Source organism: Apodemus sylvaticus, chromosome 4 (genome assembly GCF_947179515.1).
Source record: "Apodemus sylvaticus chromosome 4, mApoSyl1.1, whole genome shotgun sequence".
Classification (NCBI taxonomy): Eukaryota; Metazoa; Chordata; class Mammalia; order Rodentia; family Muridae; genus Apodemus; species Apodemus sylvaticus.
Genome location: NC_067475.1, coordinates 155,644,812 through 155,663,466, shown reverse-complemented (window position 1 = coordinate 155,663,466; position 18,655 = coordinate 155,644,812). Strand labels below are relative to the sequence as shown.

The 18,655-nt window shown below is 40.1% G+C and overlaps 1 protein-coding gene across 1 annotated transcript in view; it reads right to left on the bottom strand.

The window, feature by feature from the left end:
* Nucleotides 1–18,655, bottom strand: part of LOC127683504 (tyrosine-protein phosphatase non-receptor type substrate 1-like) — a 62,244-nt gene that overhangs the window by 11,799 nt on the left and 31,790 nt on the right. The window contains exon 3 of the mRNA XM_052180801.1: nt 15,520–15,876. Coding sequence (XP_052036761.1) covers nt 15,520–15,876 — 357 coding nt within the window. The remainder of the gene's footprint in view (nt 1–15,519; nt 15,877–18,655) is intronic.

Genomic DNA, 18,655 nt, shown 5'->3' with positions numbered 1-18,655 from the left:
GCAGTGCAAAAAAATTGATAGTCTGTTCAACAAATGGTGCTCCTTCAACTGGTGGTTAGCATGCAGAAGAATGCAAACTGATCCATTCTTATGTCCTTGTACAAAGCTCAAATCCAAGTAGATCAAGGATCTCCACATAAAACAAGACATACTGAAACTAATAGAAAAGAGGCCGAGGAAGAGCTTTGAGCACATGGGCACAGGGTAAACTTTCCTGAATAGAACACCAATAGCTTATGCTCTAAGATCAAGAATTGACAAATAGGATCTTATAAAATTACAAAGTTTCTGTAAGGCAAAGGCCATTGTCAATAGGATAAAATAACAACCAATAAATTGGGAAAAGATCTTTACCAACCCTACATCTGACAGAAGGCTAATATTCAATATATACAAGTAATTCGAGAACTTAGATTCCAGAGAAACAAATAACCCTATTTAAAATGGGGTACAGAAATAAACAAAGATTTTTCACCCGAGGAATATTGAATGGCTGAGAAGCATCTAAAGAAATGTTCAACATCCTTGGTCATCAGGGAAATGTAAATCAAAACAACCTTGAGAATCCACCTCATACAAGTCAGAATTGTCGAGCTCAAAAATTCAGGGGACAGCAAATGCTAGAGAGAATGGTGACAAAGAGGAACACTCCACTACTGGTGGGATTACAAGCTGGTACAACAATTCTGGAAATCAGTTTGGCAGTTCCTCAGAAAATTTGTCATAATACTACTGGAGGACCCTGCTTTACCACTTCTGGGCATACATATACCCAGAAGATTCTCCAGAATGTAATAAAGACACATGCTCCACTATGTTCATAGCAGCCCCATTTATAATAGACAGAAGTTGGAAAGAACTCAGATGTCCTTCAACAGAGGAATGGATACAGAAAATGTGCTATATTTACACAATACACAATGTAATACTACTCAGCTATTAAAAGCAATGAATTTGTGAAATTCTTAGGCAAATGGGTGGAACTGCAAAATATCCTAAGTGAGGTAACCCATTCACAATAGAACATACATGGCATGCACTCACTGATAAGTGGATATTAGCCCAGAAGCTTGGAATACCCAAGACACAATTCACAAATCAAATGAAGCACAAGAATAAGGAAGAACTAGGTATGGAGACTCTGGTCCTTAGAAGGGGGAACATAATACACATGGAAGGAGATACAGAGACAAAGTGTGGAAAAGAGTCTGAGGGAAAGACTATCCAGAGACTGACACACCTAGGGATTTATCCCATATACAGTTACAAAACCGAGACACTATCATGGATGTCTCCAAGTGTTTGCTGACTGGAGCTAGACCTAGCTGTCACCTGGGACACTCTGCTAGTACATGACAAATACAGAGGGGAACATTCTCAGCCAGCCATTGAACTGAGCGCAGGGTTCCCAATGGAGGAACTAAAGAAAGAACCCAAGGAGCTGAAGGGGTTTGCAGAGCCATAGATAGAGCAACAGTATGAGCCACCCACTACTCCTAGTGCTTCCAGGGACAAAACCATCAACAAAAGAGTACAAATGGAGCTACCCAGGGCTCCAGATGCATAGGCAGCAGAGGAATGCCTTGTTGGACATCAAAGGGAAAAGAGGCCCTTGGTCCTGGGAAGGCTGGATGCTGCAGTGTAGGGGAATAACAGGACATGGAAGTGGGAGAGGGTTGATTGGGGAACAGCAGGAGGGGAGCAGAGTTATGGGATATTTTTTGAGGGGACATGGAAATGGGACATTTGAAATGTAAATAAAGACTGTATCTAATAAAAATATAACCTTAAATAAGGAAAGTGTTCATTTACACAATGGAATATTATTAAGATCTTAAGAACATGGACATCATAAATTTTGCAGGCAAATTATGGAACTCGAAACTATCATCCTGAATGAGGTAATTCAGCCCCATGCCTGATATGTACGTACAGAATAACCAGGATACAATCCTCAGAACTCAATAAGGTTAACAAGCTGAAGAGCCCAAGTGAGGATGCTTCAATCCTGTTTGGGAGGGAATAGGAAGCAATCACAGCAAGGGGTAGAGGGGGAGGGACCTGAGTAGAAGAGGAGACAGGGAGCAAAATCAGTTATTGATTGGTGGGAACAGGACTGAAGCCCTGTGGGAAGGGGTGGGTGGGAGGACAGGGGGATAGAAGGGGGCTTGCGGGACTTTCAGGGAGTCGGGGGCTAGAAAAGGGGAAATCATTTGAAATGTAGATAAAAATATATCGAATAAAAAACAAACAAACAAACAAAAACAAAAAAAAACAAAAAAGAAAGAATGGAGTCAGTCAACTTTATGAAGTAGGAGGTCGGGAGACTCTCCAGAATGTACCCAAGACCTGAAAGGTGGAAGAATCTCAAGACTCAAAGGGAAGGACATTACATAAAGTGCCCTACAGTGGGGAGGGGGAATTTGTAGAGCCCATCTCCAGGAGAAAGACAGGCATCAAGTGAGGGATTTTGTTGCTATTCCACAGTCAAAAATTCTGACCCATAATTCTTCCTGTCTCAAAGAAATGCAGGGACAAAAATGGAGAAGAGCCTGTGGAAAACAAGGCCCAAACTGGCATCCAGCTCAGTGGGAGGCACCGAGTTCTGACATTATTACTGAGGCTATGGTGTGCTCACAAAAAGGGGCCTATCCTGATGGCCGTCCAAAAGACCCAACTGGAGCTAAAAGAGTCAGATGCAGATATTTAAACCCAACCAATGAATAGAAGCTGATGACCCCTGTGGTTACATTAGGGAAAAGCTGGAAAAAATTGAGGATGAGGAAGGTGACTCTGTAGGAAGCTCATCATTTGAAAGTAACCTGGACCCCTGAGATCTCTCTGTGTTGTTCAATGTACTGTATCTCCACAGGAATGCCAAAATGCCCAGGAGAAAACAAAGAGGAGCAAGGCCAGGTGCAATTCTTGGCCTCAAGCTAAGGAAGGCAATTACCAATGTATTTCAAATTTTATATTATTTATTCCTGCAGACCTCATCATGAAACCTTGACAGTCTATGGTAAATGTTCCTAGATTTAAAATTATCATTCAGCCAGGAAATTATATATATAATAAAATTACCAGAAAGTTGGAATTCTTACTCATTCCCCTAGTTATTTTTCTTTTTTCTTTCTTTCTTTGTTTCTTTTTTCTTTGTTTCTTTCTTCCTTTGTTTCTTCCTTCCTTCCTTCCTTTCTTTCTTTTTTTCTTTCTGGATATTTACCCTTATCTCTAGTCTGTGCCAAGAATTAAACTTTAAATTGAGAGCCTAATCACCTGCATCTCCATTTGTAGATTTCTATTGTACTTAATATGACGTTAAAAAAAAGAAGCCAGAGATCACCAGATTACCCTATCAATGTACATTTTCAAATCAATAATCTCAAGGGACACAGATGCAAGCACACTGATCAGAAAGAAATGACCTCTACTCTCAAAAGCTCAAAAGCACACATAGTCCTGGACTTTTGGGAGGAAAACAGTATGCCCTATAGATGTCCTGTGCTGAGGTTATTTTATGTAACAGGCTGCATTTGATAATTATCATTCACAATTGTGTTAGTGCATATATAATAACTTATTAAATGGCCAGCCAGTCAGGAAAGTTAGCAAGTGATTTTTGCAGTTAGGGTATGTAAATACCAGTAAACCTAATGTACCTTCATGTTGGAGGGAGTATAGCCAGTCACAATTTTTTGGAAATTTCTGGCTGATCTTATACTGCCAAGATTCTAGCAACCAAATCTTTGATAAGATTAAGATCAGATGCATGTGGGTAGGGAATTTACACAGTCTAAAGTCAAAATTCATTTGACATCCATCAGGTGATTGATTAAATACTGGTCTTTCATTAATACACACCAATATCCCCTTTGCTGGGACTCTGGCCCATTTGAGCATTGCTCTGACAGGCCTTGCCCTTCTCCCTTATTCCCTATACCTTTCTAAGATTATGTTCCTAACGATAGCCACCAAGATCTGTTTCATTATTTGGCCACTTCCTCCCCCTGAGACTGACTACCAAGGTCCAGCTTTCAAAGTATTGAAGACCAGCAATCAACCCCCTCCCTTTTGGCACTTGCAATTAATATTACCAATTAAAATTAAATACTTGATCATAAAAAAGGATTTCCAACTTTACCTTTATTAATTGACATTTTCCTATGTGACAAATCTGTCTGTTCTCTATCCAGAGGCAGCACTTTGATATCTCGGACAAAGACTCTCTCCCTACTTTCCTTTCTTCAGATCCATCACCCTCTATCTATTGTCCTTGTCTCTCATTCCCTTCCCTCGATCCCTCTGAGAAAAATTTCCTTTGAAATGATAGTCCTGAGCTGATACTTTTCCTAATATCATCCCATAAAAACTGGATTAAAAACCTCAGCCTATGAGAAGCACTCAAATATTCAAAGACTTCACACATCAGGGAAATTCAAATCAACACAATCCTGAGATTCCATCTTACATGAATCAGAATGTCTATGATTAAAAATTCAGGAGACACCACATGTTGGCAAGAATCCTGGGCATATATGCAGAAGATTCCCCAGCATGTAATAAGGATCCATGTTCCACTATGTTCATAGTAGCCCTATTTATAATTGCCAGAAGCTGGAAAGAACACAGGTATCCCTCAACAGAAGAGTGGATGCAAAAAATGTGGTATATATACACAATGGAATACTATTCAGCCATTAGAAACAATGAATTCATGAAATTCTTAGACAAATGGATGGAGCTAGAGAACATCATACTAAGTGAGGTAACCCAGACTCAAAAGATGAATCATGGTATGCACTCACTAATAAGTGGATATTAACCTAGAAAACTGGAATACCAAAAACATAATCCACACATCTAATGAGGTACAACATGAACGGAGGAGTGGCCCCTTGTTCTGGAAAGACTCAGTGAAGCAGTATAGGGCAAAACCAGAACAGGGAAGTGGAAAGGGTTGGGTGGGAAAACAGGGGGAGGGAAGGAGGCTGATGGGACTTTCGGGGAGTGGAGGTCTAGAAAAGGGGAAATCATTTGAAATGTAAATAAAAAATATATCGAATAAAAAATTTAAAAAACCAAACCACAACAATAAAAAAGAATGTTGAGAAAGAAGAACACTCCTCCATTACTAGTGGATTGCAAATTGATATAACCACTCTTGAAATCAATCTTACGTTTTCTCAGAAAATTGAAAATAGATCTACCTGAAGACCCAAATATACCACTGTTGGGCATATACCCAAAAGATGCCCTACCATGCCACAATGACACATGTTCTACTATGCTCATAGCAGCCTTTTTTGTGATAGCCAGAAACTAGGAACAAAGCAGATGCCCCACAACAGAAGAACGGATACAGAAAATGTGCTTTATTTATACAATGGAATGCTACGCATCTATTAGGAGTGAGAACATCCTAATGTTCTTGAGTTCTGCAGGCAAATGGATGGGATAAGAAAATACCATGAGTGAGGTAACTGAGATCCAAAAGGACTTGCATGGTATGTGCTAACTAATAAGTGGGTATTAGCCAAAATGTATAGAACACCCAGGATAGAGTCCACAAAACTCAAGAACATTAACAAGCCAAAGGGGGAGAAGAAAGTAATCATGGGCAGCAGAGGGAGGGAGGAACCTCAGTGGGAGAGGGTACAGGGACTGGAAAGGGGGGACATAATCAGATAGGATGATAAAAATCAAATGAAAACTGAATGAATGGAAACAACCTACCTTAGGAGGTAGGAGTTAGGGGGACCCTCTAGAATGTACCAGAGACTTAGGAGTTGAGAGATGCCCAGGGCTCAAAGGGAGAGACTTTAGATGATATGTGCAAGAGTGGGGAAAGGGTACTTGTAGAGTTCATCTTCCACTAGAAAGAGAGGGCATCAAGTGGAAGATGGGGTTGCCATTCCAAAGTCAAAAATTTTGATCCTGAATTGCACTTGTTTAAAAGGAACAAAAATGGAGAAGAATCTGAGTAAAAGGAGTTCCAGCAAGATCTCCAAGGCCTGGCACTGTTGCTGATGCTATGGTGTGCTCACGGACAGGAACCTTGCATGACTGCTCTCTGAGAGGCCCAACAAGCAGCCGAAAGAGACAGATGCCAATACCTACAGCCAACCAATGGACAGAAGCTGGGGAATCCCTGTGGTTGAATTAGGGAAAGGTTGGATGAAACTGAAGAAGAAGGCAACCCATTAGGAAGACTAGCAGTCTCAACTAACCTGAAATCCCTGAGGTCTCTCAGACACTGAGCCACCAACCAGGCAGAATACACTAGCTGATATGAGGCCCCAGACACATATATAGCAAAGGACAGCCTGGTCTGGCATCAGTGAAAAAAGATGCACTTAACTTGAGGCCCCAGGGAATGGGGAGGTCTCGTTGGGTGGGGTAGCTGGGACATCCTGTTGGAGACAAGGGAGGAGGAATGGGATGAGGAACTGTTAGACAGTGAACTGGGAAAGGTATAACCACTGGACTGTAAAAACAGATTAAAGAGTTATAGCAGAAATAGAAGTAGTTGTAGTAGTAGTAGTAGTAGTAGTAGTAGTAGTAGTAGTAGTTGTTGTTGTTGTTGCTGTAGTAATAATTATAATAATAATAATAATAATAATAATAATAATAAACTCTCAGCCTAGAAAGAAGAAAATGAAGGAACCAGCCATGCTAGGTTCCTGTCTGTAAGCACACCATAGCATCAGTAAAAGGGTCAGGCCTTGTACATGGCTAATTATATACATAAAATCGTCCTTATCACTGCCCTCATTACTGGTTTTAGGATCACATGCTTATACTTTTTTCACCATCTGTGTGCAGGAAAAGCCACTCAGAAACCATAATGTGTGTCTCTGCTTTGCTGCTGGCACTACCATGAAAATCCCACCTAAGGAGAAGAATCTTCTATATCTTGACATCATCCTTTTTCTTAGTGTTCTGTTCATTTAGATCCTCAGTTGCTTTCACAAGTGCAATCACTTCCTCCAGAGGAACTAATGATATAGAGCAGATGACCATGAGATGGGAGAAACATAGAGCTGTTGTTGACCTTCAGTATCAGTAATATAGATTTCTGAGGACAAGGGAGAAATTTCTGGTTGCAGAAATTGTTCTAATACAAACACATGCTGTATAGGGAAGATTCACCCTGAGATTAGAGCTGTAGAGCGATCTCTATTGTTTGAACTTTGGGTAACTTGGATCTACACAGTAAAAGATGCCCCCAGTACATAACTTGGAGTTTAGGGGGGTTGTATACAGCAGGATCATCCTCTCTGTTCTGAAGCATGAGGGGTTGTCATGTCTCAACTTGGTGTGCTCACAGCTCTATCAAGAAAATAATCCCAAATATTTCCTGCTGCCTCAAATCATGTATGTATTTCAGATATGAAGACCCATATCAGAACAACTAAAGGAATATGGACCTAGGATTTCTCTCGGTTTCCAAGGAAATTCCAAAAGTCACTAGATGAAGAACTGCAAACCATACCCTAACTTCATGTCAATGAATCAAAAGCTTAGATTGGGAAAGTGGAATGTCCAACATCGCATGATCCAATAGTAACACTGCTACAGTGATAAAACATTTCCTGTCAGCAGTTTCTCTTAGCATGTTGTATGACTGCACTCATTCATTAAGGAAGTCTATGTCCTGTACTAGCAGGAAAAGTGTACCCTGCATTTAAGATCTTATTCAGGATACATGTCAAAAGCTAGCATTGCTGCGACACTATCCAGGCATTTATATTCAGTCCTATTTTATGAGGACCACTGCAATTGTGATGTACCTAAAGACGCTGAAATTACCAGCCATGAATATAGGCATGTTTTCTCTTTTCTCAAGGAACACCTACCATTGGCTATGGCTGTAATCATCAAAAAAAAAAAAAAAAAAAGAAAGAAAGAAAGAAAGAAAAAGAAAAGAGGAAACAGCATTGCAAAGGGTAAAATTTCTCACCCCATGGCCTCCTGCTGCCAGACGCTCACTGTTTCTCTGGGTAGTTATAGTTGTCTCAAAATGGGCACAGATAACCTCATTCTACAGAAGAAAAACTAAGGGACAGGTTCAATGAGTTGTCCAAGGTTTAACAACCATGATATGCCACCTGTTTTACCATGCCTTTGTGTTGGGTGATGTACAGAGGCCCAGTCTTTCCCTCTGAAGGATCTATGATAATTACCGCATTACAGATGATATTACTGAGGCTGAAACAAAAACTGTATTTTATTCCTAACTCATTTTCTGTGACATCACATTCATTTCCCAAAATAAAGCTGCTGTTCTCCACTAAAGCCACTTCACTGACATTGCTCTATTTCTACTCTAAGAATCCAACTTGAGGAATACTATGCTAGTATTCCAGGTCGTTCTGGGCAGAATGAGTTTGTTGTTCCAGGGTCCCCACATTCCTGCATATAACGATTTATTTCTTCTTCACATTTTCAATACTGGAAACACTTGGCAGCTCTCTTCCATGGTTGCTGCTCAGAAAACAAGTTATGCAGGAGAAAGTCATCTGTGCTGTTTTACTCAGTGAGGCAGAGGTTGTAGGCAACGCTTGCCTCTCTGTTATCTGTTCACATGTCAGGTCCTTCTACGTACTTCAGGGTCTTCTCCAAAGGGAAGAAATGACCTCACTTTTGAGGAATATGTTTAGTGAGAAAATAGCATAACAGAGACATAGCATATAGCAATTGCTATTTGTTGTTCCTCTGTCCGACACCATCATCCTTAAGAGCATACTCATATGATATGGCAGGTGAAGCTAGTATCACTAGAAGCTATGAACTGCATCTTACCTTAATCACTTGCTGGTTAGGGTTTCCTGAATTTTGCATTTCATAGAACTTCATTGTCCTTGTTTATGATATGTATGAATTCAGATTAAACCCATTTTCCTTGTCTTTCTTCATTGAAGGGTTGTCAGAAAATTTGCTATACTACACTCAAGTGGGGAAATGATAACATCCTATAAACTAATTCATTCTTAAATGCCACAGCACTCCTATAGAGAGGACATGTTTTTTATGGCCAGGGTGGTTAATATATGAGTAGGTCTACTCTGAACGCATGTAGCAGCTAACTACTAATGACTATTGTTTTTTTTTCTTTATATATATATTGGATATTAGCCCTCTATCTGATGTAGGATTGGTGAAGATCTTTTCCCAATTTGTTGGTTGCTGATTTGTCCTCTTGATGGTGTCCTTTGCCTTACAGAAACTTTGTAATTTTATGAGGTCCCATTTGTCAATTCTTGATCTTAGAGCATACGCTATTGGTGTTCTGTTCAGAAACTTTATCCCTGTACCGATGTCCTCAAGGGTCTTCCCCAGTTTCTTTTCTATTAGCTTCAGAGTGTCTGGCTTTATGTGGAGGTCCTTGATCCATTTGGATTTGAGCTTAGTACAAGGAGACAAGGATGGATCAATTCACATTCTTCTGCATGCTGACCTCCAGTTGAACCAGCACCATTTGTTGAAAAGGCTATCTTTTTTCCATTGGATGTTTTCAGCCCCTTTGTCAAAGATCAAGTGGCCATAGGTGTGTAGGTTCATTTCTGGATCTTCAATCCTGTTCCATTGATCCTCCTGCCTGTCACTGTACCAATACCATGCAGTTTTTAACACTATTGCTCTGTAGTATTGCTTGATGTCAGGGATACTGATTCCCCCAGATTTTCTTTTGTTGCTGAGAATAGTTTTAGCTATCCTGGGTTTTTTGTTGTTCCAGATGAATTTGATAATTGCTCTTTCTAACTCTGAGAAGAATTGAGTTGGGATTTTGATGGGTATTGAATTGAATCTGTATATTGCTTTTGGCAAAATGGCCATTTTAACTATATTGATTCTACTGATCCATGAGCATAGGAGGTTTTCCCATTTTTTGAGGTCTTCTTCCATTTCCTTCTTCAGAGTCTTGAAGTTCTTGTCATACAGATCTTTCACATGCTTGGTAAGAGTCACCCCAAGATACTTTATACTGTTTGTGGCTATTGTGAAGGGGTCATTTCCCTAATTTCTTTCTCAGCCTGCTTATCCTTTGAGTATAGGAAGGCCACTGATTTGCTTGAGTTGATTTTATAACCTGCCACTTTGCTGAAGTTGTTTATCAGCTGTAGGAGCTCTCTAGTGGAGTTTTTTGGGTCACTTAGGTAGACTATCATGTCGTCTGCAAATAATGATAGTTTGACTTCTTCCTTTCCAATTTGTGTCCCTTTGACCTCCTTATGTTGTCAAATTGCCCAAGCTAGTACCTCAAGTACAATATTGAAAAGATAAGGAGAAAGGAGGCAGCCTTGTCTGGTCCCTGATTTCAGTGGGATTGCTTCAAGTTTCTCTCCATTTAGTTTGATGCTGGCTACTGGTTTGCTGTATATTGCTTTTACTATGTATAGGTATGGGCCTTGAATTCCTGTTCTCTCCAAGACTTTAAGCATGAAAGGATGCTGAATTTTGTCAAATGCTTTTTCAGCATCCAATGAAATGACCATGTGGTTTTTTTCTTTGAGGTTGTTTATGTAGTGGATTGCATTGATGGATTTCCGTATATTGAACCAACCCTGCATTCCCAGGATAAAGCCTACTTTTGATCATGGTGGATGATCGTTTTGATGTGTTCTTGGATTCGGTTGGCAGGAATTTTATTGAGTATTTTTGCATCGATGTTCATAAGGGAAATTGGTCTGAAGTTCTCTTTCTTTGTTGGATCTTTGTGTGGTTTTGGTATCAGCGTAATTGTGGCTTCATAGAAGGAATTGGGTAGTGTTCCTTCTGTTTCTATTTTGTGGAATAGTTTGAAGAGTATTGGTGTTAACTCTTCTTTGAAGGTCTGATAGAATTTTGCACTGAAACCATCTGGTCCTGTGCTTTTTTTGGTTGGAAGACTTTCTATGACTCCTTCTATTTCTTTAGGCATTATGGGACTGTTTAGAAGGTCTAGTTGGTCCTGATTGACTTTTGGTATTTGGTATCTGTCAAGGAAATTGACCATTTCCTCCAGATTCTCCAGTTGTGTTGAGTACAGGCTCTTGTGGTAGGATCTGATGATTTTTTGGATTTCCTCAGTTTCCGTTGTTATATCTCCCTTTTCCTTTCTAAGTTTGTTAATTTAGATACTTTCTCTGTGCCCTTTGGTCAGTCTGGCTAAGGGTTTATCTATCTTGTTGATTTTCGCAAAGAACCAGCTCCTGGTTTTGTTGATTCTTTGTATGGTTCTCTTTGTTTCTACTTGATTGATTTCGGCCCTGAGTTTGATGATTTCCTGCCTTCTACTCCTCCTGGGTAAAATAGCTTCTTTTTCTTCCAGGGCTTTCAGGTGTGTCATTAAGCTGATAAAGTATGCTCTCTCCATTTTCTTTTTGGAAGCACTCAGGGCTATGAGTTTTCCTCTTAGCACTGCTTTCATTGTGTCCCATAGATTTGGGTATGTTGTGTCTTCATTTTCATTGTGTTCTAAAAAGTCTTTAATTTCTTTCTTTATTTCTTCCTTGACCAAGGTATCATTGAGTAGATTATTGTTCAGTTTCCACGTGTATGTGGGTTTTCTGTTGTTTTTGTTGCTATTGAAGACCACGTTTACTCCATAGTGATCTGATAGGAGGCATGGGACTAGTTCGATCTTCTTATATTTGTTGAGGTCTGTCTTGTGACCAATTATATGGTCAATTTTGGAGAAGGAACCATGAGGTGCTGAGAAAAAGGTATATTCTTTTGCTTTAGAATAGAATGTTCTATATATATCTGTTAAATCTAATTGGTCCAAAGCTTCATAGTTTCAGTGTGTCCCTGTTTAGTTTCTGTTTTCCTGATCGGTCCATTGAGGAAAGTGCAGTGTTGAAGTCACCCACAATTATTGTGTTAGGTGCAATGTGTGCTTTGAGCTTTAATAACGTTTCTTTTACGAAAGAGGGTGCCCTTGCATTTGGAGCATAGATGTTCAGGATTGAGAGTTCTTCTTGTATTTTCCCTTTGACCAGCAAGAAGTGTCTCTCAGAGTCTCTTTTGATGACTTTGGGTTGAATGTCAATTTTATCTGATATTAAAATGGCTACTCCAGCTTGTTTCCTGAGACCATTTGCTTATAAAATTGTCTTCCAGCCTTTTACTCTAAGGTAGTGTTTGCCTTTCACCCTGAGGTGTGTTTCCTGTAAGCAGCAAAATGTAGGGTCCTGTTTACGTATCCAGTCAGTTAGTCTGTGTCTTTTTATTGGGGCATTAAGTCCATTGATGTTAAGAGATATTAAGGAATAGTGATTGTTACTTCCTATCATTTTTGACGTTATTTTTTAAATTTGATTGCTTAACTTCTTTTGGGTTTGATGAAAGGTTACTATCTTGCTTTTTCCAGGGTGAAGTTTCCCTCCTTGTATTGGTGTTTTCCTCCTATTATCCTTTGTAGGGCTGGGTTTGTGGATGGATATTGGGTAAACTTGGTTTTGTCATGAAATATCTTAGTTTCTCCATCTGCGGTGATTGAGAGTTTTGCTGGATACAGTAGTTTTGGCTGGCATTTGTGTTCTCTTAGAGTCTGCATGAGATCTGCCCAGGATCTTCTAGCCTTCATAGTCTCAGGTGAAAAGTCTGCTGTGATTCTGATAGGTCTTCCTTTATATGTTACATGGCCTTTTTCTCTTACTGCCTTTAATATTCTTTCTTTGTTAAGAACATTTGATGTTTTGATTATTATGTGACGGGAAGTATTTCTGTTCTGGTCCAGTCTGTTTGGAGTTCTGTCAGCTTCTTGTATATTCATGGGCATCTCTCTCTTTAGGTTAGGGAAGCTTTCTTCCATAATTTTATTGAAGATATTTGCTGGCCCTTTAAGTTGTAAATCTTCACTCTCATCTATGCCTATAATCCTTAGGTTTGGTCTTCTCATAGTGTCCTGGATTTCCTAGATATTTTGGGTTACAAGCTTTTTGCATTTTGCATTTTCTTTAACAGTTGAGCCCATGGTTTCTATGGAATCTTCAGCATCTGAGATTCTTTCTTCTATCTCTTGTATTCTGTTGTTGATATTTGCATCTCTGTCCCCTGATTTCTTCCCAAGACTTTCTATCTCCAAAGTTGTCTCCCTTTGAGTTTTCTTAGTTGTTTCTACTTCTGATTTTAGATCCTGGATGGTTTTGCTTAGCTCCTTCACTTGCTTGTTTGTGCTTTCCTGTAATTCTTTAAGAGATTTTTGTGTTTCCTCTTTCATGACCTCAGCCTGTTGACCAAAGTTCTCCTGTATTTCTTTAAGTGTTTTTTGCATTTCCTCATTATTGGCTTTTGTATTCTCCTGGATTTCTTTCAATGATTTTTGTGTTTCCCTTGCAAGGGCTTCTAACTTTTGATCCATTTTCTTCTGAATTTCTTTAAGTATGTCCTTAATGTGTTCCTGTACCAGCATCATGACCAGTGATTTTAAATCCAAATCTTGTTTTACTGGTGTGATGGGGTATCCAGGACATGCTGGTAGAGGAGAATTGGGTTCAGATGTTGCCATATTCCCTTGATTTCTGTTAGTGACATTCCTGCGTTTGCCTTTTGCCATCTAGTTCTCACTGGTGTTAGTTTGTCTTGTCAGTGCTGGACTCACCAATGCAAGCTGCCCCTTCCCAGGTGGCCTCTGGTGCACAGCTTACCTCCTGCACTGCCTGGAGACAGGGTACTGTTGCCCAGGCTGTTCAGATCCCGAAGCAGACACCTGAAGGCTTCCGCTGGGGCCCGCTGGATTCACTGGAGCACACCGACTTCTCCCAGCTGGCTGCCCGGAAGCCCCTCTTGCCTCTTGCAGGACCTGGAGATGTAGTGTTGCAGCCCAGGCTAATCTGGATCCGGAAGCGAAGAGAGCTGAGGGCTGCCACCAGAGGCCTCAGGACTGGGACCCAAGCTCTGGGCCACAGAAGCAAGCTGTGTTGGGAGCTCCCAGACTGCCTCTGGGAGCACACCGGGTCTCCTGCACTTCCTGGAGACTGAGTGCTGTGGCCCTGGCCGTTCAGATCCCAAAGCAGGCACCCGAAGGCTCCCGCTGGGGCCTGCTGGATTCACTGGAGCACACCGATTTCGACTAACTATTGTTTTAATAGCCAAAAAAACCAAATGAAACATTCATGGCCTGCAATCTGAAATATGGTATCTTTAGCTACTGTACTATGGTTCCTAATATAGGGAACAGTTTTATCAACCATATGGGGGTAAGAGTATTGTTGACCTGTGGGTAGCTTCCTATAATTAATGCATATTATAATCTGAATTTGAGGAAATTTTTGACATTTTGGAGATGGTGATGAATGAAAATGCTGGCTGGCTTCATGAAATTCTGATTCAATATCTCTTGTGCATCAGGTACCTAAGTGAAGAAGATGTTCCTTGCATAAATAGCAAGAAATTGGCCAGGAATGAGAGGTGGATTCCATTGTATATCTCAACACTAACTGGCTGTGTGATAATGGACAGGGCACTGGCATACAGGTCTCATTTCTCTAATATGACTGCGACAGATAGTGTCACTGACTTTCATGCTTTCAAATTCTCAAAATCAAGATCTAGATAGAAGAACTTCATGCTTCTGTCAGGAAATTCAAATTGAGCATCTGGCTGCCTTGGCTGTTGATTGGATATGATCCACATGATCCTTCCTCCAGGTAGCAAGTCAACATTGGCACAAACATTCTGTGCCTGTATGAATAGGTCTCTGCTACAAAATTCTCTCTGACAGTCACAAGTGAAAGGCCTAGCTTATTGTCCCCATCTAAACTGGGGATGTGATTCCACAAGAAATGTGGGCATCTCTGCTATTTTATGTGTGCTGTGAATGAACAGGAAATGAGAAAAAACACCCTATCCTGGATCTTTCTGCTGTGATGTGGATTTCAACTTAGGAGAGAGAAGACATACACCTTGGGTTAAATGTTCCTCTGGAAAGCTAGTTGCTGTCTCTATAGATATCTGAGTTGGACCTGGTATGTCTGATCCCAAAATTTTTTGGGCAGAAAGGGAAGACATAATCAGATATGAATGTACACTATGGAAGTCTGTTCTGACCATGTCACTGGATACAGAAGTCATCTTTTATGGTCTTTCTGCAGCCACTAATCTGTAATAGTTTGAAAAATATCATCAGGCAGGCAGACAAATGTATAAATTTACACTCATTTCCCAGAAAGGGAAGCATCTAACACTTAGAATATTCTCTATTCTTCTCAGAGTTCTTGGTACAGATATGAGGTAAAGTGAAACAATGTATATTAGGGTCCCTTCTACATGTGTTTCTTACTTGTTTTGTTTTGGTTTTGTTTTGGTTTTTCAAGACAGGGTTTCTCTGTGTAGCCCTGGCTGTCCTGGAGCTCACTTTGTAGACCAGGCTGGCCTTGAACTCAGAAATTTGCCTGCCTCTGCCTCACAAGTTCTGGGATTACAGGCAAGTGCTTCCACTGCCCGGTGTGTTTCTTACTTGTTGTTAACAGAGTATTGGACACTATTTCAACCTGTAAGAGAAATCATGGATGAAAAGGAAAATATAGTACTTACCAAGTACAAACAGCTCAGTGCCTCCTCCAGAATGAATCTCAGTGTCAGGCTGTAATGATCCTGTCTGAAACTTCACACAGTAATAGGTACCCGCATCTCCAAGAGTGACATTACTGATGTGGATGGAAAAGTCCATGTTGTTTCTCTTTGTAACATCTGAAACATTTGTTACTCTGGGGAAGTGTTCTCCTGTGAAACTATATACAAAGTGTCTACTCTGTCCTACACCCTTGAACCACTTCATGGGCCCCACAGGAAACAGGGATGTCACTGTGCAGTTCAGAGTGGCTGAGCCTCCAGCACCAACAGACACTGTCTTCTCAGGTTGGATCACCTTCAGCTCTTTCATAGTTGCTCCTGCAGAAAACATCAGTTAGTGCTCATCCTGATGGAAAGCCACACAAGCTCCTCAAGGTTGTGATTTAAAAACTAAAAAAAAAAAAAAAAAAAAAAAAAAAAAAAAAAAAAAAAAAAAAAAGTTAGACAACAGAGTTCAGCATGTGAATGAGCATATTTCCTCTAACTTCAGCATTTCAGTATAAGAACATAGTACAGAAAAGGAAATTGAATAACTGAGACACCGAGAACATGAAAGGATTCAGTTTGAAGCCCGGTCTGAACTTCCCACTCCTTTGGTTTGGAAGCCACTGTCACCTTTCCCAACACACTACCCCTGCCTCATTCCATGTCCCTTACCCCATTTGTGCACAGATCTACTGCGTGCAGGGCTCACAAGTCAGAACAGGTAAGATCCCCATCTGCAATCTGAACACTTCTATGCTCTCCTTTCAGAACTAAATGACCAAAACTTCTGACACCTTGACTACCACTTGGCCTCTGCTGTCATATGTTGTTAGATGATTTACCTTGAGGAGCTCAGCCCCAGCCAGCCAGCCATCAACCTATCTATCTATCCACCCAAATGTGTATGTCTTTTTGTCTATACGTATATGTGTAAGTATCTGTATGCATCTAAGCATGCATGAACACTTCTGGAACTGAATGTGACAGACAGTTGGGCCCAGCCAGAGTGTGGTTGTATGAATATAGATATCTATATAGATCTATAGGTATATATAGCTCCATATTTGCCTATATAAAGCATTTTAATTAAATTTCTCTTCCTTCCTCTCTAGCTCACAAAGAGGTAACAGGACCCAAAAGAGAGGCTTCTGGCAGCCTGGACAGAGTATAGAGCAATAGAAATGAATGTTTCATTCGTTCTCCACTGCTAGACAACAAGTTCTATTCACCCAAGCCAGTAGTTTATAAACACAGAAAAACACAGAATGGTTTTAGGAGATTTTAGAAGTTATAAGCAACAATCCAACTACATTAGAGAGAGAAGGCCAGAAAACATCAGTTTTCAAAGCTACCTCTATGTCCAATGATGTGGCCCGATTCAAATCATTCCAGGGTAGACTGGCTCCTGGTCCCACACACACATACACATCCACACCACCCAATATACCCACACTTCTGCTACTCATGTAGATATTCATTACTCAGGTAAAGGCCATGACAGCCAAATACATAGGAGTAGTAACTGCTGTATTAACTCTCCCACTCTCTCAGTTTGGAAGTCATGACCAAGCCAGTGATACCTCCAACTGCCTATGGCTTTTCTCCGTACATCTACTCCTACTAGGGCAGATAATGAGAGTCCAGGTGCAGGTAACACAAGGAAGACAAGATATGATTCCCACCAAAGAGTTCCTTTCAGTGTAAAACAACCTAAGCTTCTGATATCTCATCTACTTCCTGCTCCCTGTTGCCATACCCCACCCATACATAGATGGATAATGTATACTGCAGGACAGGCCATGCCAGACAGAAGAAAAAAGATGGACCACATGCTATGCTAATTACCAGAAATCTTGCCCCCATCTCTAACTGAGACCCCATGCTTGATGAAAGGTCAAGATGGATACCAGGAATACAGATTACAAAGACTGGAAGATGAAAGATAGAACAAAAGGAAGGTACAAAAGACTATTTAACAACAACAGACTCAGATACAGGCCCATAAACTGATATTTATCCTAAATGTAGATGTTAAAAATCCAGTGTAAGAACATAATCATCAACAGACTTGGCAATATGAATCCAGGTATCTTACTACACCCTTCCCAGAATATTCCAATATTGCTAAAGCACAAAATCATCATAAACCCAACATTATGAAAATCATAGAGGTCCTTAAAGAAAAAAAATGAATGGAAGAAATGGAATGGAAGGAACTAAAAACCTTTTTCTGATTGAGGAAACACAGATGTAGAAAGACATAGTACGCACACCCTTATAAGTAGATGCTAGCTGTAAAATAAATTATAATCATTCTACACTCCAAAGAACTGGATAGCCCAAGTAGAAAGGAGGGTTCAGGAGCTGACACATTTATCTAACTCATATGAGCAAATAGAATAGATGCAGAAGATTTGGAGGGCAGGGTGTAAGAATGGGAACAGGAGGGATCATGCGGTGGTAGAAAAAGGGAGGGATATATCGGAAGAAAGAATGGAATGGGGGGTATTAGGAGGATGAAGTGAAAACCTATCACTGGAAATGCCCAGGAATAGGAATAGGGATGACCCTATTCAGGTTGTCAATATTAGTAATAAGTGGATATCAAAAATAAACTGGCCATTCATATATGATGTGCTTAAGATTTTATAATTGAATAATGTTCATTCATAAAGGAAATAAAAACTTTTTTACATTTGTCACTTAAAATATATTAAAATACATTTTATACCATATATATATATATATGGTATAAAATACATTTTATACCATATATACATACACACACACACACACACACACACGCACACACACACACATATATTATGCCCTCTGGAAGAGGAGGGATTTACTTAACCCACGTACCATCTCTCTGGCCCCGAATTGTATTGATTTTAAGTTTCATATAATAGCTTCCTATAAAGATTGTAGGACACAACCACACAATGGGCATTTATTATATTATCCTTTGTGGTTTAGAAGTTGAAATTCAGTTAGTCAAGGCAATGAACGTGGGGTCACATATCCCCAGTATCCAGGTGGCTTAGTTTCTGTCCTTGAACATGGTTTGGTCTCCTGAGAATACTCTCCTATGTCATCTATCTTTTCATAA